The sequence below is a fragment of the Pundamilia nyererei genome, unplaced genomic scaffold, assembly GCF_000239375.1.
Source record: "Pundamilia nyererei isolate P.nyererei 1_Seehausen unplaced genomic scaffold, PunNye1.0 scaffold00001, whole genome shotgun sequence".
In the NCBI taxonomy this organism is placed as follows: Eukaryota; Metazoa; Chordata; class Actinopteri; order Cichliformes; family Cichlidae; genus Pundamilia; species Pundamilia nyererei.
Window position 1 is genome coordinate 11604156 of NW_005187402.1, and position 20403 is coordinate 11624558.

General features: G+C 41.0%; 3 protein-coding genes across 5 annotated transcripts; 2 read left to right on the top strand and 1 right to left on the bottom strand.

Moving 5' to 3' along the window:
* Window positions 1–649: 649 nt before the first annotated feature.
* On the bottom strand, window positions 650–6888 carry LOC102199402 (uncharacterized). The gene is made up of 10 exons (XM_013914392.1): window positions 6854–6888; window positions 6581–6716; window positions 3656–3804; window positions 3391–3523; window positions 3007–3276; window positions 2640–2924; window positions 2391–2539; window positions 2189–2299; window positions 1938–1982; window positions 650–1782 (listed from the first exon to the last, which is right to left on the bottom strand). The coding sequence occupies exons 2-10, from the start codon at window positions 6618–6620 to the stop codon at window positions 1603–1605; spliced, it is 1362 nt and encodes a 453-aa protein (XP_013769846.1). The 5' UTR covers window positions 6621–6716; window positions 6854–6888; the 3' UTR covers window positions 650–1602.
* Window positions 6889–8317: 1429 nt separating this feature from the next.
* On the top strand, window positions 8318–13262 carry LOC102199865 (uncharacterized). Of its 3 annotated transcripts, none has more exons than XM_005719885.1 (11): window positions 8318–8411; window positions 8753–8810; window positions 9449–9463; window positions 9558–9688; window positions 9791–9926; window positions 10492–10793; window positions 11106–11286; window positions 11381–11565; window positions 12073–12174; window positions 12278–12376; window positions 12462–13262. In XM_005719885.1, the coding sequence occupies exons 1-11, from the start codon at window positions 8328–8330 to the stop codon at window positions 12681–12683; spliced, it is 1515 nt and encodes a 504-aa protein (XP_005719942.1). In that variant the 5' UTR covers window positions 8318–8327; the 3' UTR covers window positions 12684–13262. The 3 variants fall into 3 exon arrangements, with proteins under 3 accessions (XP_005719942.1, XP_013768912.1, XP_013768936.1); XM_013913458.1 differs by having other exon boundaries at window positions 10492–10776; window positions 10948–11286; XM_013913482.1 differs by lacking the exon at window positions 9449–9463 and having other exon boundaries at window positions 10492–10776; window positions 10948–11286.
* A 1042-nt stretch (window positions 13263–14304) lies between these two features.
* On the top strand, window positions 14305–19688 carry prpf19 (pre-mRNA processing factor 19). The gene is made up of 16 exons (XM_005719888.1): window positions 14305–14528; window positions 14738–14887; window positions 15366–15442; window positions 16182–16323; window positions 16472–16545; window positions 16643–16708; window positions 16808–16849; window positions 16977–17051; window positions 17140–17215; window positions 17302–17411; window positions 17533–17688; window positions 17797–17866; window positions 17954–18127; window positions 18349–18431; window positions 18742–18847; window positions 18945–19688. The coding sequence occupies exons 1-16, from the start codon at window positions 14510–14512 to the stop codon at window positions 19040–19042; spliced, it is 1518 nt and encodes a 505-aa protein (XP_005719945.1). The 5' UTR covers window positions 14305–14509; the 3' UTR covers window positions 19043–19688.
* The last annotated feature ends 715 nt before the right edge of the window (window positions 19689–20403 follow it).

The following is a 20403-nucleotide window of genomic DNA, read 5'->3' on the forward strand; positions in this document are numbered from 1 at the left end:
ATATATATATACACATATAAAATCAGATGAAAAGTTTAATCCCATGCCATAGCAATTATTCTCAGGCTTTATACCAGGAATGGACCAGGAATGAACAGGTAGACAGGTATTATTAATGTAAGTTAGAGAATTTTTCATGGAGTTCCACAGAGTTCTGTCCTAGAACCAATACTTTTTACATTATATGTTTCCCCTCATGCAATATTATTACAAAACACATGCATTTTCATTGCTATGCAGATGACACCAAGTTATATTTATCTACGAAATATGATAACACCATGCAATTACTTAAACTACATGCATGTAGGCAAAGGAACATCCATGCAGGAATTAACATCTGCACATCAACTTGCTATAAGAGCTGCATAGTAGCAAACTCTCCAAAACCAGCTTTTTTAAATGTCTGTCAACATACAAATGCTCTTATAATTAAATGAGTTACAGTTGCATTAGAAGCTATTACAACTGTAACGCTAATTGTAATGTTGAAAATCTAACCCTCTAGTTTCCATGCAAATTTTAAGGGGCTCTTCCATTTAGATTTTTTAAAATGTAAGAAGTAGTGGTGTTGTTATTCCACTGTGTCCCCACACGTGTGCGTGTGCATGTGTGTGTGTGTGTTAGAGAGAGAGTGAGACAGAAAGAGGGAGCGAGACAGAGGGACAGAGTTGAAAAATTCATGTAAGCTCTTTAAGGTCTTTTTCAAATCATTACACTAATTCCATATTCAGACATCTTCATGCAATGCAAACAACTATCAGAATTTTACATACATTATATAAACGATACATGTTTTTCAATGCCTGATAAAACTTTTATACAAGCTTCTGTTTAAAGATATACAGAACCAGTTATACTTGTATTGCATTTGAGAATTTGACAATATAAAAAGGCATATTTAAAAATTGCCCACCATCCCTCAAAACACAATGATAAAAGCTACAAACAAGTGATGTATGGAGCTGGATGCACATAACAGAGGTAGAAAATACCCATGGAAGCAAAAGCTAGCAACATTATCCAGCCTGATATCACGGCAAAGCATGTAATAGGCACGTTGGTCCACCGTATCTATTACACACTTTGCCAAGATACTGGACTACATTATCTGTCATTCCATAAATATCCATAAATAGCCTGTGAAGAGAAGCAAAGCAGACACTATTTCATGCAAGTAACAATTCTAATTTATTGTAAATGCGTTTATATTGCACAATTTAATAAAACCCTGATTCCTGTAATTCACACTTAAGCTGCTGTAACAGAATATTTGGAGGACAACACTGAGTGAGATTTATGTTCTCATACCTGAGGAAAATTTAGGAAAAAAATTAAAAATTCCAAAGCTTTCCAGAACCAAACTGTTTGCAAGACATGAACTTACAAACTTACAAGCAATCTTGTTAACTGAAAAAATATATTTGGAATCCACACATTTTACAACAGCACATCTTTGTGTGAAAGATAAAAAAAACGGATCATGCATCAACACAGTGCGATTAACATCTGTCTGCATGGTCCTTTTCCTGTCCGTGTATGGCTTTGCAAAGATGAAAATGGAAACAATAATAAACTCTACCTGAATTTTCAGCATACTGTTTACGGAAAGTTTAGTTTGTCTGAGTTATAAACATCACAGATAGTTGTGTTTGAAGTAAGAGATGGTGCAAAAGGCATGTCTAATCCTTTCAGTTCAAATTGCGGCTCCGGGTCTGATGAGAGGAAGTCTGGACCGACTGAGGGAGCTGGAGTGGAAGCCTGGTTTTCAGGTACTGAAACCTGGAGACATCGGTAAAATGAAAAAAGGTGCATAAGCACAGTGGGTAAAATGAATCAGTCACTGACAGGCCAAAAATGCCACTGAATGAGGACATTTCTGTTCTTAGTTTTATGCATTCATGGGGATTTTTGTATGTTTGTTTGTGTGTATGTACCTCAGGCTGAGCGGGGTTCTCATGGATATTCACTTTGTGGTACAACTGTGAAGTTAGGAAAAAGCACATGAGTCAGAAGAGGAAAGAGGATGAGCGCTAATGTGAGTTGCCAGGCAGTCCCAGACGAGATAAAGACTTAGTGCCCCAATCCACAAATAACTACTATTTCTTTTTAAAACAACAAAAGTGGCTGAGTTCCTTTCACCTCTCTTTTATCTTTGCCTTGAATATAAATCAAGCTTTACACCTACCAGTGGCTCAGAGGAGGTAGCTGAAGGTTGTGTAGAAATATGAGAATTCACAGGCTGATAAGACAAAGCTGAAGGATGTGAGTAACTTGGGCACGCAGGTTGATTCTCAATCTGTAATTGGAATAAGAATTTTAAAAATTTAAAATAAGAACATCAAATATTAACACAGCTGGTCTTAATTTCCACTTAAAAGAATACTTACATGATAATATACAGCAGATGCAGGTGAGGCTGCAGTCTGAGGAGCAGACTTGTCCCTTTTACAGCACTTTTTACAACAACAGCAACAGCAGATGATCCCGACGACAATCAAGGCAATAACGGCCATAAATATAAACTGTGGCAACATTTCTGTAAGAGTATGGAGAAAGTTAGGGAATATGGTGTAGAGGGTGGGGGTTAATGTTAGTTAGAACTTCTACTCTATGAGGAGAAATGCTCTGTTGCTTACCAGGGGTCACTTCAAGCCGAGCACTCAAGATCAGGTTGCCATCTGGGTCTCTGAACTCAAAGGTGCCAGAGTCTCTAATTTCTGTAGAATTTATAATTATGCCATCCATCACTGCATGAATTCTGCCAGAAAAGCGATGATCTTTTATGATCAGACTGCCATCCATCAGTGTTTCGGGATCCATTTGGCCTTCAGGTGTAAAAGTCACGGTCCACTTCTTAGGACCCCGAGGGTATTCAATGAGAATGTGCTCATTCCACCTTGTTTCATAGTGTCTGGTTTGTTCTGTTAGTGACACAGATCAGACTTCATTAGAACATTTAATCTGGTAAAATGCAGAAATCTCACAGGCAGCTTCTCACATCACCTTTTACTTTGAGCAGCACCTTGGCCAACACAGAGTGGTTCTTATCCATGAAGTTGTAGTACCCACTGTCTGCCTGAGTGAGGTAAGACAGCTGCCAATTACCGTTTTTCACCTCAGCTCTGCTTTCTCTGATCTGAGAGTCTGTGCGATTCCACAGGATCTTTGGCTGGTCCGGACTGTGAAGGGGAGTAAACTCCAGGATTTCAGCCCATCTAGGGATAGAGTCCTCCCACGTATAGTAGTAATCCCTTGTGACATTTTTAGCACATTCTTAAAATGCAGATTAAGAAAAAAAAAGGAGGGAACTTGTGCTTAGGAACAGGTAGCTAAAACACATACCTATATATTTTTGATCTAAATATACAGTACAGTTCAAATTCTTACCCAAGACTTTCAGTTCAACAACATCTTGTCGCTGGTAGCCACCAGATGAGACAGAATAAATTCCTTCATCTCTTTTTTCTACATCTGTAAGATAAATTGAGCCAGGAGAGACTCTAAAGCGTGTGTCTATTGCCTGAAAGATAGACAGCACATATATATTCCTCAGATTATAACATATTCTATATACTTTGATTTAATTGTTTCAAACATAGGCCTAACATTTATCATATTGCAGAAATGTAATGGTCACATAGAGGCTGCTCACCATCCCATTATTTATAACAACTTTTTTGGATCCCGTATTAGTTTCAGTAAAGTATATTGGTCCAGTATAACGTGAGGGTATATAATTAGATGGAAACTGCCACCTCCTGCCATAGCACACCTCATCAGTTTGTATACCAGAGGACGAACCTTTAATCAAAAAGATGCAAGAGAAGAAGAGACAGATGGAGGTAGTGTTAATGTAACTGAAACCACAAACATCTGACAACATAATATCAGTTGTTTCCATTAATATACCAAACACACACACACACATACCGGTATTTTGTTACACTCTGAAAGTAATTTTGAAGACAAGGTTCTGGAACATCACTGAATTTACACAAATGCAGCAGCATAAAAAAAGCATTCTCATCCCCAAAGCACGAGGCAGAGTAAAGTATAACTCTCAATCTGATGAATTAACTCACATTCGTCATAAAGCATCAGAAATAAACCAAGTTATTATTAGCTGAATGAAGGAAATACATGAACAACATCTCACATCAGTAAATTACCCTCTTTTCAGCTCAGTCACCACAGCAGCTCCAAACCATTAAACCATTTCTGCCTTGCCTGTAACTTTGTCTCCAAACGGTTCAACCTGATTGGACCAATCAGGTTGAACCGTTTGGAGACAAAGTCTCTGATGCAAAGAGACAAAGTCTCTGATGCACTCACTTCATCAGCCGCTATTCTCAAATCAGCAATGGCTGACCATCTTAGAACAGCAACTGGCCACTTTTAGATATCAGCACTACTGAGCCATTAACTCAAACCCATACATTACAAACAGCGAGGTGTATTAATGAAGCCAGATCTATGGCTTGACCAGCTATGCTGAGATGGCTAAGCTCAAAGTAAGAGTCACTGTGGTCATTTATGCTGGTGGCGGTCCTGGCCTGTTTGGCGCCCGGGGTGAACACTCCCTGTTTGTTTACTTGCACCGCGGTAACTGGAGCCTCGTCGTCTCGTCTCTCTATATACTGGACTGTATATAGCGGAGATGACAATAAAGTTTACTTTGACTTCAGCACAGCTACAAGCAGGCGCTCCTGCGCTCACTTTTCGCGTAAAAAACATCGGTGCAAATTATAAGTCTGTAATGTCTGGTGTTTTCGTGTTTGTTGTTTAGTTTTTATTTTGTTTTATTTTGCGAGTTGGTTATTAGATGCTGCTTCAGCCAGCCAGAGAATCCCCCGCCCTCTCCTCTCTGTGCCGTAAACAGCAGGCGCACCTCGCAAACGGAGGGCGCCCTTACTCCCAGGAAATGGGCGATAGAAAACCGATCGGTGCCTATGCCATTCCCAATATGCGCTGGCTGATGTCGGGGCAGCATGAGTACGAGCATTTTTTTTATTTTTTGCCGATGCCCGTGATGCCGCCCCCCACCACGATGCCGCCCTGGGCAGCCGCCCGTTTCGCCCGTATCAAAAACCGCTAGGGAGCAGGTCAGGTTTTAATTTAAATCCTCCAGAAACGCAACGTGTTCACTGATTCTTTTATTTACAGCATGTTTAGCTGTTAAGCGAAACCTTATTAAAAACCAATGAATGAAGCACAGAGTGTACAGGAATGTGCACATATAATTAATCAATTCGATATAAAAAGTATAAAAAAATTTTAGCAACAGATTAAAACCACGTATTGTTATATATAGCAATACGTGGTTTTAATCTGTTGCTAAGTTTCTTTAGCACTGCTGGAATTGCAGCTCCATGAACATTGAACATAAACCATGAACACCGTTTCAACTAATGAAATACCAAAAAGTTGACTCTGTTCATCTAGACACAGGATTAACTTTTTGGGATGTCCTTATCTGGATGATTGAGCATGCATCAAGACAACCAATAAAATAATTACACTTTGATCTGCTGACAAACTGCCATTCGGCAGAAACGCTGCCTATTCGGATATTGGACAATGGCCTTTAACGTTTAAATAGATCCAGTTTAAAGTTTCAGAGCTCTAATCTGCAGCTGTTACCTTAAACAGCAGTGATAACGTGATTAACTTGAATGGATATGATATGTTTTTTCTTTGAATAAATATTATAAATGACCATTTTAAGCGCCACTCTTAGGGGATTATCGCATGCGGACGATGAGTCACGTGACGCTGCAAAACGCCCATATTTACGTGTGAGCGCTCACAGAGCCGGTGTTGTGCCAAAGTAGTTGGCACAACACCGGAAGCAGAAGACAAATAAAGAATAAGAAAAAGTTGATTGCCACCGTCGTGCTACCCGTTATCTCTGACTGAGGTTATATGTTTTGTCAAACCAGCTAACGGAAAGAAATCTCGGCTGTGCTGAATTTTCTGGTTTCCGTCGTGTAAACATTTCCTTTCACTTTGCGGCTAAAGACATTAATGACAATGCATAAATACCGTGAATAGTTTAAAACACATAAATATGTAACTGTATATTTATATTTCAATGAAATTAATCAGATTATTGTTTTGTTTTCTTTCGAAAAACAATAAAAAAAAACAATATGCTTGCTTATTTATTTATTTTTATTTATGGGTGGATGTACGTTGATAGGTGTTTATGTTTCCCAAATAATTTATTGATAAATGAAATGCACCAAGCACTAATTCTGGGAATAGCAGATGGGTGTGGAGACAATGCGTATTGTTCTTCCTGTGTTCTGCTACTGATTTAAATTGCATTAGTCTACAGCAGCCCCACAACACCAAACGTCTTTTACTACAACATGCACGCACTTTAATTCGCTCCGGCAGAGTGCCACTTAACACCTGGCTCCACGGAGAGATTGGATAACTTTGTACATGCTGTATCCACGGAGTGTGTGGCATGGAAATTAATTAACGTTTGTTGTAAATAATCCCAAACCATCGAGCGTTGTATTTCAGATTTCAGATGTTTATATGTTAGAATGTGGGAATGAGCTCTACTCACCGAAGAAGACAATGGAAAACATCAAAAACACAAGCGACATGTCCTGCAGAAAAAGAGCAGAGAGGTGACTTGAGGCTCTTTTTTCTGAGTGTTTTTTCCCTCAGCTTCCAAGACCAAATCCGTACCGCATTCCCTTCTATAATGAAATGTTCGGATAACACACAAAAATTAACCCCGAAAATAGCAAATCAGTGACACAGGTGATGTTCAGTATTAAAAAGCCTGACTAAGAAGAAGTTGTGGACAAACAGAAAAAGAATGATGAGACCGTACTTCTTTTGTGTGATTGAGTTCTGTGCGTCCTGCAGCTGCTGGGTGGAGAAAAGAAGGACTGGGCGTGGCTTAGGCTCCACCTCTCCCACTGTAACTGCATACAGGGCCCATCTCCCAGGATACTTTTCAATAACAAACCAGGCATTTGTGTTGTTTCTGCCTCCAAGATCGCTTTTAAAACCACCATATCATAAATAAAAGCAGTTTAAAGGGGATAAAAAATACAACTTTTTGCACCGTTTTGTTGGCTGCCGTCCCATTTCAAGTGAATTCAGTAGGAATGAATTCTAAAGGAATCGCAGTCAAGACGTTAAAAACACTGGGAAATAACTGGTCCGGCACCATAAAACCTGCTTTATTTTAATCATGTATATAACCTATACTAAAACATATTTAAAGTGTCAGCATGTGCACTGTTAAGGACTTTACTTATCTCATGTGACACTTATCTCATGTAAACCTCCCCAAATAAAGATAAACCACACACCCTACACTCCTGAAACAGCAAGTTTGCTCATTTACAAAGACACGAACAGTCTCTAATTTTTATGTTTGTTTCATTTCAACGGAGAGAGACAAACGTCAGGTGTGCCCATGTGGCACACAGATAAATCAGTTTTGTAATTTTACATTTATTTCTTATCATTTAAGCCAGAAGAGTTGTGCTGGGTGATTTCTATAGATTTCTATTGATTTCTATATATTAAAATAGAACAAAATGTCTTTATCATGTAGTAAAACTAAGATGTATCAATGAAATTGGACTTCTTATATTGAGAAATCTGAGGGATGTTGTCTACCTACTTAAGATCAAAGTAGGCTGTATGTGTAATATGGTGTAATAAGAGTTTGACATTCCTGCCATAGAAAATCAATAGAGCGTTTCTGTAAAAAGGAGTAAAAGAGATGAGTCCAAACGTGGTGACCAACTACAAGAAACATCTGCTGCGCTTGCCAACAAGGGTTTCTCCACAAAGAACTTGCTTATGTCGTTCCTGGGGATAAAACACTTATTTCACTCAATGACATGAAATCAATTTATTATTTTTATGTAATGTGTTTTTTCCTGGCTTTTTGGTCCATATTCTGTCTCTCCCATTAAAATGAAACTACCATCAAATCTAGAGACTCTTTATTTCTGGGGAGCTGGAGATCAAGTAATTTTCCCTCACTGTAGAAACTAACAAGTTAATTTTGTTAATTAACTTTTGTTAATTTTTTAACAAGAAGGAAAATTTAAGTGAGAGGTGTTCCATGTCGCGTTATGATCTCTTATATTTTCTAAGATCATCTCATCATTTGCACGTACAGTCAGAATCTGACGAGTTACTACAGAAGTCTAAAATCTAGCAGCATAGTAAGAGGGAGGGAAAATATGTTCCCTTACAAGAACTGCGAAATGTGACGCACTTTGCGTATCAGCGGCCGAGAATACGACGTATCCCTCGCCATAACAGAAGGGGGAGCAGTGGGCATGCGCGCTCTGCGGAGGTCGTCGTTATCCTCTTATCCTCATCCACAAAAACATTTTTTTTTAAATTACCCTCACATCCTGCAGGTGAGTTCACATTACGCACAAACTGAGTAATCGTTTGTTGATGATCGGTAACTGATGACCCGGCAGCCAGTAGTAGCGCTACAATGGTTCAGAAGATGGGAAACATGCTGGACACCTGAGTGGACATGACTTCAAAGAGCGGACAGGACGTCATGGGGGGACATGAGTGTGTGCAGTGCGCTGAGTCCGCATCGACATCATTTGGGCTGTCGCTGAGCTCCCCGCCTTTTGCAGCTTGTTGATTAATGATCGGATGTCCCGTCTGGCCGCTTGTTTTCGGAGGAGGGTTGGTGTGAATGTCAATTACATTTACAGATGAAACAATCCGCTGTCTTTTACAGGAGAAGATGTCCTCCTGCGTCCTCTACACTGCACTTTTCACCCTTCCTTTTGCACTGGGTAAGTGTGGCACCAGTTTTTAATAAGACTACCCGTAGTTTTTCTGTTTCTTTCTGCTTAAATAATTATTAATAATGCACTTACTGGTGCTTTATATTACGGTTAGGTTATTCGTAGTAAAAGTGAAGTCAATGTTACTATTTAAAAAAGTGACTAATTAATACATTTGTCGAGAACGTCACCATTATCTGCAGAATGTTTCTAGAAAGCCATTTCATTAAAGGGTCTTGGATTAAATAAAACAAAGGCAAAGAAGAATGGCCAGCCCAGATTTGAAGAGCAGAGATTTTTGTTTTTTAGCACTTCAACTCTGAAATATAATTCTCACAAATATAAATTTCCAACATGCAAAACTATAATAAATGTGAGAGGTGCCCAGAGGAAATGCAGTGGAAAAATATGCAGTATAAAGTCAGTACGTGAACAGTAACAATTAATAAAAGTGTACATATGCTGAATTAAAGAGCTTAAAAGTTAAATCACATAGCAGACTCTAGAAATCTGTTACAAAATAGATGACCTTAAATGACCTAATAACATAAAAGTAGGTCAACCTTTTACTTATGTAGGAGAGTTTACAGTCCGTATCTGAGGTCTGAAGAAAATTATTAATTATGTTACTCGTACTTTTCCTGCAGGTTGGGAATTACTAGGTGAGTCAAAAGTCACATTTTACCGCTCATGCATCCTTCTACTGCAGCACATGGTCTCCAATGATGTTGCTGACTTTCATTTGCACCTCGACAGGTGACCGAGAAAAAGTTCAGACTGTTTGCGTCGGGAAGGAGTTTCGTCTACCGGTGGACTCAACGTCGCGAATCGTGACTTTTACACCGTATCCCGACGGGCTGAAACGCATCCTGCTGGAGAAAACCACTGTGAGTGGACGAGTGTTGGCACTTGGGTTTTTTTTGTGTGTGTGCGTGTGTGTGTGTTTGGTTGCTGTGTTGCCTAAAAATGGATCTGCCATGCAACTGTAGGTTAAGGACCCACGGTTTGAGTGGACCAAAGATAAGTCGTTAGTCCTGAAAGAAGTGAGTCATGCTGACCAGGGAGTTTATGCCAACAAGCTGTCCATGGGCTTCACCTACGAGACTGTCCGTCTGATCGTTTCGGGTATGACAGTTGCCTCTCTTTGGCGAAATTCATTGCTTTGTGTCATGATGCAAAAGAGCCATAATTTTTCAATGATCTGCCTCTCTTTGCTTGAAACATTAAGTTATTTAATAACATATGCTTTGATGTCACATAGGCAATCTATTCATTGCCTTAAAGCAGAGAAGTTGTAGCAACTGTTCTGACTCCGTGTCAGGTGTGTTTGTGTGTGTGTATATAACGTTTGCCAGCCACACCCCTGCTGCATAAAAAGAGGAGAGGTTAATTGGTATAAATATACAGCAGGTGTGGCATTACTTTACCTGCCACTGCCCCCTGAACCAATCTTTCCCACCTCTCCTGCAGCTGAACACTGCCGTAAACATGCATAGCCTACGAATGGTCCCTACACAAGTAATGTCAGGAAAATGTACTCATCAAAGTATCATAAAGAAAGATATATTATCACTTTTCTTTTCGTTTTGATTTGTGATCATTTACAGTACACTGATGTGTGTTAGGAGTGGGTCTTTTGCAATATCACTTTCCTTTTCACCTTACCTCGTGGTTCTTCGTCTTCCTTCAGAATGCATTAAACCCTACCGCAGAAACTATGGGGAGACCTTTGAGCACAGCATCCCCGAAAATGGCTCCCTGCTGGAGTTCTCTCACCGGGGCGCTCCGCCTGAGGCTGTGCCGGTCGTGCTTTGGAACCGGACAGACCCCGAAACCGGTAACGCTGGCCGGGGGCGGCTGCTAAGAGGGGGGAAGGTCTGGGTGGCGGAGAGAGTGACGCAAGCAGACCAAGGCAACTACACCGTGAGAGACGACAACGGGAAGGTGCTGGGTCGCAGCACCCTCACCGTCCGTGGTGAGCAGAGCAGAAACGTGGGTTTTAAGAAGCTGACTGACTACCTTTAACTTTGTGACTTTACAGTGCTAATGGTTTTGTTTTATCCTTCCCTTTCTATCTGATGCCCTCTCATACTTCCACATTCACCACTACTCCATTTTTCATGATTTTACACATGGATGGATGCAGGGCATTCCTTCAACATCACACGCTTTACCAAAGAGTCCATAATCCTGCCTCTATATCTTCCTCTTGCTCATGCCCATCTCATTTTTACCCCTGGCCATTTTCCTGATGAATCCTCCCTGGGCCCCTTTGACCCCAAACCTGCACGTGGCCCTGTGCAGCTCATCCGTGAGGGGCAGATAACGGACCATGACCTGCACTACAGGGGTATCATCTCACTGAGTAGGAATGGCTCCATCTACGAGGTGGTCATTGCAAGGCTGACCTCAAGGCATGATGGGCTGTATGAAGTTAAAGACAGGAATGGCAACCTGGTATCCTCCACCTACTTGCACGTGATCAGTGGGTATTCTGCCACGTTTTTGGAAGCATGCAGAAGTTGTTTGATCCATAGTTGCCACTCCTCCTAAAATCCATGTGTCTGCCATCTTCTCAGACAAAAGGGGAGGGAGTTGGCGAGCGCTCCTCAAATCCGTTACTGTCCCTTCTGGCATGTTCGTGTCCCTGGCTGGTTTCATCCTGTTCATGAAACGCTACCCAAACTGTAGCCTCTCCCAACTCATCACGTGCTTTAGAACACACCGCACGCTGCCAGCCAACCCCCCGAGGGTCAACATCCAGGTGAGGAAACCAGGAGAGTCCACAGCTAAATAAATGATTACAAGCCGTCGAGCCAATCTTATTGCAGATGCATGCACTTTGACACCGACAGAAGCCACTTGTTGACGTTTTTTGACATTTCTTTTTTGCTCCAGAGAGTCTGATGAACTGAAGTATCTTTAAAAAGTATGGAGAAAAAAACTTATGGTAGAAGCTCTTTATTCAGTGGGTATGTTTTATTTCAGATAATTTGTAGATATTTTTATATATTCTGTCCGAAGTATTTTGACTGAAGCTCTGTAGATGTCAGCGTGATGATGCCACACACATCACTAGCAAGGAGCAACCTGATATCACGGCTAAACATTTAAAAGACACACCGGTCCACGATGATCACTAAAGGTCACATTTATTGTTTTTACGAGCAGTAACCGGTGAATTGTGATGGTCTGTGAGTCGGATGAGTCACTAGGTCTTTGTTGTTATTGGTTTATTTATGTTTGTGGGGTTTTTTGGTTTTTTTTGCAGCACTACAGTCCCCCCTCTCCTCAGCCCCCAGGTCACTACAGCTACTCTCAGCAGACTGGAACACCAAGAAAATGGACCCCAAGAGCCAGTCCTGTTCACACTGTAAGACTGATTAACTAATATAATCTTCTTCTTTATTAAGGGAGCTAAAATCATTCAATTGAATTGTGTCTTTGTGCATATCTGTTGTTGTTTGTATTTCTAGGGTTATGCTCCGGTAACGGTAGGGTCTCCAAGAGCCGAGAACCAGGATGTGCACAGAGCAACAGCTGGGAGTTCCCCTAGTCATAACTTAACTGTTGAGGTAATACAGCTCTCCAGCTGTGAATATTTAGATGCCACAGATTATTATGATATTTGCTTAAACTTGTGTCTTCATCCCTTGTTAGCAGGCTAAATCTAATGAGGACGAGGACAGGATTTCCTTCCCTGTGCCCGGAGCTTCAGACTGCCTCCACTCATCCGAGGACTGCGTTCAGTTCCAAATCAAAAAGGATGGAGATAAGGGAAGGGGGAACAAATCACAAGACTTCTTTTCCACGCTGCCACTAGACACAGAAACCTCTGAGTCCTGCAGTATTTACACGTCAAAGAATCTGAACTTTTCATAAAACAGAGAACATGGAGAAATCACACAAACGGTGAAGCTCCTGACCGAGAAGAAGAACCTCACCTGTGCCTTATGCACGGTTTTAATAGTTTGCTTTGTGATGTAATTTTTCTGAAGCATGAGTTCAGCATAATCCTTCCTGTCTCATATTGTACTGCCTGATGGTGCTCCTGAAATCTCCTGCCGTTACCTACCTCCGGACCCTCAGGACCAATATGATCTGCACTGCTCCTGTGTTTAAGACAGTCTCTAGGGCTACCCACCAGTTGTTGTGGTAACGTTTGATAAATTTCATTTTTCAATACTGTACAGCAATATAGACTTAACTTAAGTTCTCACCCATCATGTTGTCCATACCTAATTATTATTCTAAATAGCTCGTCTGCATTTTTAACAATTTATGCAGTGTATTAAATCTTTGGGGTAATTCTACTTATAATAGTTATGTGACATGTTTCACCAAATAATGCAGTTAATATTTGAATGTTGTGTGCAGGATAACCTTTTATCCCCAAAGCTTGTAATATTTTCATAATGTCAAAATGTCATCACTAAAAAAATAAAAAATAAAATCTTTAAAAAACACATTTTAGATGATGTCGTCTTTACACTGTATGTATATTGGCCACCCAGGGGTGGTCCTCTTCTCTTTGCTCTTCTCCCTCTACGCAAATGACTGTTTCTCAAAAGACCTGTCAGTCAGAATTGTGATGTTTGATGACGGTCTGAAGTCAGCCTTATCAAGGACACAGATGTGGGGTTGAACAGCTGGCCCTGTGGGGCAGTCAGATCAGCCTAGAGCTGAATACGCTCAAAACTGTAGCAGTAACAGTGGAGTTGAGGAGTCCCTCTCCATTATGCTTGCTTGCCAAGATCTAAAGTGGTCACTCAGTATAGACACTATTATCAAAAAGGCAGAGCAGAGCCTGCGCCAGCTCAGGAGGTTCAACCTGCCTCAGGAGGTGATGATCTATTCAACTCTGCAATAATACAGTTTGTTCTCTGCTCACTCATGTCGGTATTATTTGGATCAGCATCCATGCAGGACAAGAACAGACTACGATGGACAGTGAAGTCTGCAGGAAAAACAAATCCAGAGTCAGGACACAAGCAGGCAATATCACTCCATACCCTCTGGTAGGTGCTACAGAGCACCGTTTGCCCAAAAAAGCAGCCATCTGTACAGTTCCTTTCCACAGGCCATCACTCTGATAAACATTTAGGACACTCACATAGTCTCTGTATTTAAAACATCCACCATACCTGATGCTGAATCAAAGCATACTGTATTATACTGTTCGGTCCTGTTGTACATAGCTATATGCCGTATATATATTTATAGTCAATCCTCATGGGTATACTGTATATATACTAACTAGCTGTCCATCTCTTATTTATTCCAACAGATTTGCACTCTGCAACTTTGGACTATAAATATGCCATAAATGTATTATTGTCTGTGCCGTGTTGGTGTCATGTTGTTACTCTGTTTGTACGTTGGCGACTCTGTCATGTACACTGAGTGCAAAAACTCCTTGTATGTGTACACATACTTGATAAATAAAGCTGATTCTGACTCTTGTGTCGTGAGCGTCTATTTGGCTAAAACTCGTTCTCGTTCTCCTCAGCGCATGACGATAGGTGGCAGAGTTTGGGACATTGAAGCTAACTCAAAGCGTAGAAGAAGAATCTTCGTTGTAGCGGCAATGAAAGGACAGCGTGCTACTTCCAAACAGAAGTAAAGTCTACCTTAGCTGCAACAACTTTAAAGTAAAGCGCGAGCATAAATCACAATTAAGACGAGACTTGTAGGACTCCGCCTGGAACATGGCTTTGGTTTGTGCAAGTAGGTGAAGCTGAATTCATTGATATGACGGAGGCCGGTTAGCACGGTACCGCGCTAATGCTGCTAGCTGATTTAGCTAGCGTTAGCGGCCATGCAGCACCGCCTTCTGCTTTTATATAGTTCAGCGAGCTCTCTTTTTTAATTGTGTGTTTATTTAAATTGCTGGTAGTTATGTGGTGTTAAAAAGCCGGAACTGAACTCTTTTACAGTTTCTAATGAAGTGCCAGAGCACCCGTGCGTCTCTCCGGTGTCCAACCAGGTGTTTGAACGGAGGCTGATCGAGAAGTACATCGCAGAGAATGGGACGGACCCGATGAACGGACAGCCGCTGTCCGAGGAGCAGCTCGTAGACATCAAAGGTGGGTTTCTGGGTGTTTTCTATAAGTCAATAGACCGTAATAAAGCTCATACAGAGTAATGCTACTTCCGTGAGAGAGGTCGTTATCAGTGGCATGATGCTCGGCTTTGGTTTAGTAGGCTGAAGTTTGCAGGCGTGTTGCATTGTACTGTATTGTATTTATCATATAAAAAAACCAAACAATACCTGAAAAATTCAAGTGAAGCGGAAAAATAAAACCTTCCAAACAAAGCAACTTTTATTTTCAACTTCAGAAGAAGCAGAATATTCTACGTTTTAATTTTATTTGTGTGGCCTTCAGGGGTGAAGCAAACCTCGATTGGTGTTCGTGAACTACTCTTTGTGATATTCATAGAAACATAGAACATTATCAAGATTTATATATGAAAAGAAAATCAGTGCGTCATATGCCCTTAAATACTCAAATCTCATTGCAAATAAGCCATGATAAGTTACTGAAGAGGTTTCCTGTCTTTTAGTGGCTCATCCTATTAGACCAAAGGCACCATCGGCAACCAGTATTCCTGCCATTCTCAAGTCCCTTCAAGATGAATGGGTAAGTCCTGTAAACTCTGAGATATCAAAGAACAGAGCACTTTATACTGTATCTATTGTATGTATCATTTTGTTTTTAAATTGATTTTTCTTATTAATGTTTAACACTACATCAACAACACATTACACACACACAACATTTAAGAACCTTTAAACAAGTAGGGAGTCAGCTATTAATCAATCAATATAAATTAATAATAATAATAATGGATTGGATTTATATAGCGCTTTTCAAGGCACCCAAAGCGCTTTACAATTCCACTATTGATTCACTCTCACATTCACACACTGGTGGAGGCAGCTACAGTTGTAGCCACAGCTGCCCTGGGGCAGACTGACAGAAGCGAGGCTGCCATATCACGCCTTCGGCCCCTCTGGCCAACACCAGTAGGCAGTAGGGTAAAGTGTCTTGCCCAAGGACACAACGACCAGGACAGAGAGCCCGGGGCTCGAACCGACGACCTTCTGGTTACAGATCCGTTTCCCAACCCCCTGAGCCACGGTTGCCCCAAATTAGTTATAAATATGTAGAAGTAAAATCAATCTGTAGGGTGTTACATAGTTTAACAATTAAAAGTGTGTTACAGTGCACCATTTATCCCTCTCTGGCAGTTTTTAACAACAGGACAGTTGTTTTGGGTTTATTTTGTTTGTTTGTTTTTGTTTATCTTCCTTTTTTAAAATTCGTGAAATAATACATGTGCTCCCTTCTCACTTTTTGTTTTTGATATCTGTTCTAGGATGCTGTAATGCTTCATAGTTTCACCTTGCGGCAGCAGCTGCAGACTACTCGCCAAGAACTTTCACACGCCCTCTATCAGCACGATGCCGCCTGCAGAGTCATTGCTCGACTCACCAAAGAGGTCACAGCTGCAAGAGAAGGTGGGTCGACAGCAGTTTGGGTTTCTACACAGTTATGAAACATGTAGAAATGGCTTTAATGTGATCGTCTGGTCCAAATGAACCTGGATTCATTGATATTATGTGTGTGTTTTATTTATTTTAATGAGTTGATTTCTTCTTTCCACAGCTCTTGCCACGCTCAAACCCCAGGCCGGATTGGTTGCCCCTCAGGCAGTGCCCGCCTCTCAGCCAGCTGCAGCAGTGAGTAGCTGGGCTTTATTTTCAGCTGATAAGACAATGATCAGACTGACAAATCATGCCATTTAAACAATATTTAATTCTGCCTTTTTTACACCAGGGGGCTGGTGGAGAGCCTATGGAGATTAGTGAACAAGTGGGAATGACTCCAGAAATCATCCAGAAGGTAATATTGATTTTTTTTTTTTTAATTGATTATTTTTTACCATTATGACCTTTGTCATAATTGCTTGATGTTTTTAAATGTGCTTTTTTCTGTTTGCAGCTCCAAGACAAGGCTACTATCCTCACTACAGAGAGAAAGAAGGTATTATATTTCTCTTGTATTTAGCTGCTAATGTGCAAACACTTGTTTTACTTGTTTTGCCACAAGCTCTGTTTGTGCATAATTTACTCTCGCTCTCATTTAATTGCTTTACTGTGGTTCTCTACAGAGAGGCAAAACTGTCCCAGAGGATCTGGTTAGAGCCGAGGATCTTGGCAAATACCGCCAAGTGGCCTCCCATGCTGTAAGTATAGATTGTGCAGGATCACGAGGATGCGTTTGTTTCACAGAGCGATCCAATGTATCAACATTCTCTCTTATGTTGCTTTCAGGGTCTTCATAGTGCCAGTGTGCCGGGTATTCTGTCTCTGGATCTGTGTCCCTCAGACACCAACAAAGTGCTCACCGGTACACTGAATCAATCTTTCATTCTGTATTTCATTTGCTGGGATGCCAGACAAAGAATCTGATATTAAACCTGTTCTATCTCCCAGGTGGAGCTGATAAGAACGTGGTGGTGTTTGACAAGAACGAAGAGCAGATCGTGGCAACGCTTAAGGGTCACACCAAGAAGGTTACCTCTGTCATTTACCACCCATCTCAGGTAACATGTCCTCTGAGAACCTAAATGCAAACATTCACCTCCATTTTAATGGAGATGTGACTAACACGATTGTTCCTTTAATCCGTTGTTCCTCACTCGCTTGCCGTCTTTTCTCTTCTAGTCCGTGGTCTTCTCCGCCTCTCCAGACACCACCATCCGTGTGTGGTCTGTCACCGGGGGCAACTGTGTGCAGGTGGTGCGTGCTCACGAGGGAGGCGTCACTGGTCTCTCTCTTCATGCTACTGGAGACTACCTGCTCAGCTCCTCTGAGGATCAGGTGCGTGCTTGAAATTACCGACAGGCCATGAACTTAATCACTGAATGATCGACCTTTTTGCCATTAAACTGCTTCACCGCTCTAACTCTTATTACTTTTATCCTGCAGTACTGGGCCTTTTCTGATATCCAGACGGGCAGAGTCCTCACCAAAGTTACTGATGAAAGTGCTGGCTGTGGTAAGTTTCTCTTTGCTTGCTTAATGCGTTTGATAGTCATAATAACAGTCCTCTTCCAGGCATAATGTTTCTGATTGCACCCCTCAGCTCTCACATGCGCTCAGTTCCACCCTGATGGTCTCATTTTTGGCACTGGTACTGCGGACTCCCAGATTAAGATTTGGGATCTGAAGGAGCGCACCAACGTGGCCAACTTCCCCGGTCACTCTGGACCTGTGACCTCCATTGCTTTCTCTGAGAACGGATACTATCTGGCCACAGGTGAGACTGACTTGATAGCATTTTTTGCGTAGATTAGCCGTCAGTCTGTAATGTGCATAAACTTGTAGAGCTACATGAACATTTTCTTTAGAGTATCAAAAGTGACTTGTGCATCAATGACTTGCATAGTTTTGGAGATTTCCCCGTGTCTTCAGCCTTGCAAGAATAAAAATGGTGTGCCAATAGAAAAAAATTAACTTAATTATCCTCGTTTGCTCCAGGTGCCCAGGACAGCTCTCTGAAACTGTGGGATTTGAGGAAGCTGAAGAACTTCAAGACCATTACTCTGGACAACAACTATGAGGTAAGAAATTTGGGATTTCTTCTTTCTAAAGGAATTTTTTAAGTGTTTGAGAAATAGTCTTAGCATCACCTGTAGGCTGTCATTGCACGCAGAGATAAATGGCTGTGGATGAAAAGTTGCATGTATAATTGTCAGGGTGCTGGTGGGTGGATTGTTTTAACTTCAGAAAGAACCAGATTATCAGTTTTTCACTGCGCTCTCTTTATTTTTACTAAGCCGAACTCCAGCGTTTCACTGTGGACCAGCTTTGAAGTTATCCAACCCATCTTAGGTTTGCTTCTGAACCTAATCCATTCATTTTTTGTTTCAGGTGAAGTCCCTTGTGTTTGATCAGAGTGGTACCTACCTGGCTGTAGGAGGGTCTGACATCCGTGTCTACATCTGCAAGCAGTGGTCTGAGGTCCTCAACTTCACCGGTAAGAAGACAAAAAAAAAAAAAGTCAAATCTCTTTCGAGATTTTCAACTAGTATGCACGTGACATTTACCCCTGATCTTTTTCTTTTCAACCATAGACCATACAGGATTGGTGACTGGGGTGGCCTTTGGAGAGAATGCCCGGTTCCTGACTTCTACAGCAATGGACAGAAGCCTCAAATTTTACAGTTTGTAAAAAATAAAAGCAGAAATGCAAGATGAGGGGAGGAGGGCAACTAAGACAAGAACAGTCTGTGTCAGAGCTGCCGCTACCTCCGACACATTCATTATCAGAAAAGGAAGAAAAAAAGAAATCTGTGCTAACTTTGCATCTTTTTTAGTGAGTCAGTCCTCATATCCAGTGAAGAAATCTGTGAGATTGTCAGCGATTTGAAGCAGCATGGTTAGTGCGACATGTTTGTTGGCTTTATGTGTTTGAAATCTAAATGATGTAAAATGACATGAAAAGCCTCTAAGTTCCTTTCCTGTTTGCCAGCAATTATGATTTTACTGTAGTATTTTCTTTTTTTTGTGTATGTATGAAAGGAGAGGGGGTCTTTGGAAACTATTATTGCTTCTTAGTGTAGACCAGCTTCATTATAATATCGTTAGGGTAAGATAAGATACATCTACAGTCATGTACAGTGAGATCAACAGGTGTAAGAAATTGATGTACTTCTGTGAAAAACCTTTGCCACATTTCATTTCCTGTTTTATTGATTCCATTTAAACATTTTTGTCTTTTGTTTTCCCCCTGGGTGTGTATTTCTTATTACCTGCTGTTTTACCTGTTGCACATCTGCCCTTTTACAATTAAATAAAATATCTTTTGTATTGCCATACAAGTGTCTGTCCCTGTGGGGGTCCTCAGCTAGAATGGTTTTACTTTGTAGATACATCCAAAATATAAAGTTCCTTTCAAATCAAAATGCATTTTACTCATTGCTTTCTTGATGTTTGAGCTTTATACCAAACAATGAGAGTGATCTTTATTTTTGATACAGTCGCGGTCACTGGTTCACATACAAGGAGGATTGGATTGTTTTGTGTTTTTTACCCTCTTTTACGTACTTGCATTGATATTTGGTTAAATGTTTCCTTAGAAGGGCTTGCCTTGAGCAGACAATCTAGGTATCCATCAACAAGCTTCAGTTGAGCTTGAAGGTCTTGATTTTGGAGCAGGACCCTTTTTTTTTTTTTTTTCTTTTGACTGGCATCCTCAGTCTGTCGTGACGTAACACTCTAAAACTCACTTCACTGTGGACAGTGATGCTGCCTGTTCCAGCAGTTTCCAGTTAATGGCATGCTTCATTGTAACCATTTTCCTCTTATCTGACAGTGACAGTTCAGGTCTTCCTCCAGACATACATGCAACCCCCCCCCCTCCCCCCCTGACAAAGTAGTGACACATTTGCATAACAAATCCCTTTTATGTTGGCAAAGAGGAACTCATGATCACATGAACAAGAAGTTAATATGCGCTGGCCTTTTCAAGTAAAAAGACAGAACCTTCAACACCAATTAATTAAAAGACTTGATTGTGTGTGGATTAGAGGA

Excerpts from the sequence above, each read along its gene's own strand:
- prpf19 (XM_005719888.1), top strand. Across the intron at positions 14,888-15,365 it reads GCAGCTCGTAGACATCAAAG|TGGCTCATCCTATTAGACCA; the intron begins GTGGGTTTCTGG and ends CCTGTCTTTTAG. Across the intron at positions 18,848-18,944 it reads TGAGGTCCTCAACTTCACCG|ACCATACAGGATTGGTGACT; the intron begins GTAAGAAGACAA and ends TTTCAACCATAG.
- LOC102199402 (XM_013914392.1), bottom strand. The coding sequence starts at position 6,620 with ATGTCGCTTGTGTTTTTGATGTTTTCCATTGTCTTCTTCG. Across the intron at positions 3,805-6,580 it reads GTTTTCCATTGTCTTCTTCG|GTTCGTCCTCTGGTATACAA; the intron begins GTGAGTAGAGCT and ends TTTTGATTAAAG. Across the intron at positions 3,524-3,655 it reads TTGTTATAAATAATGGGATG|GCAATAGACACACGCTTTAG; the intron begins GTGAGCAGCCTC and ends TCTATCTTTCAG.
- LOC102199865 (XM_013913458.1), top strand. The coding sequence starts at position 8,328 with ATGCGCGCTCTGCGGAGGTCGTCGTTATCCTCTTATCCTCATCCACAA. Across the intron at positions 10,777-10,947 it reads CAGCACCCTCACCGTCCGTG|GGCATTCCTTCAACATCACA; the intron begins GTGAGCAGAGCA and ends GGATGGATGCAG. Across the intron at positions 12,175-12,277 it reads GAGCCAGTCCTGTTCACACT|GGTTATGCTCCGGTAACGGT; the intron begins GTAAGACTGATT and ends TTGTATTTCTAG.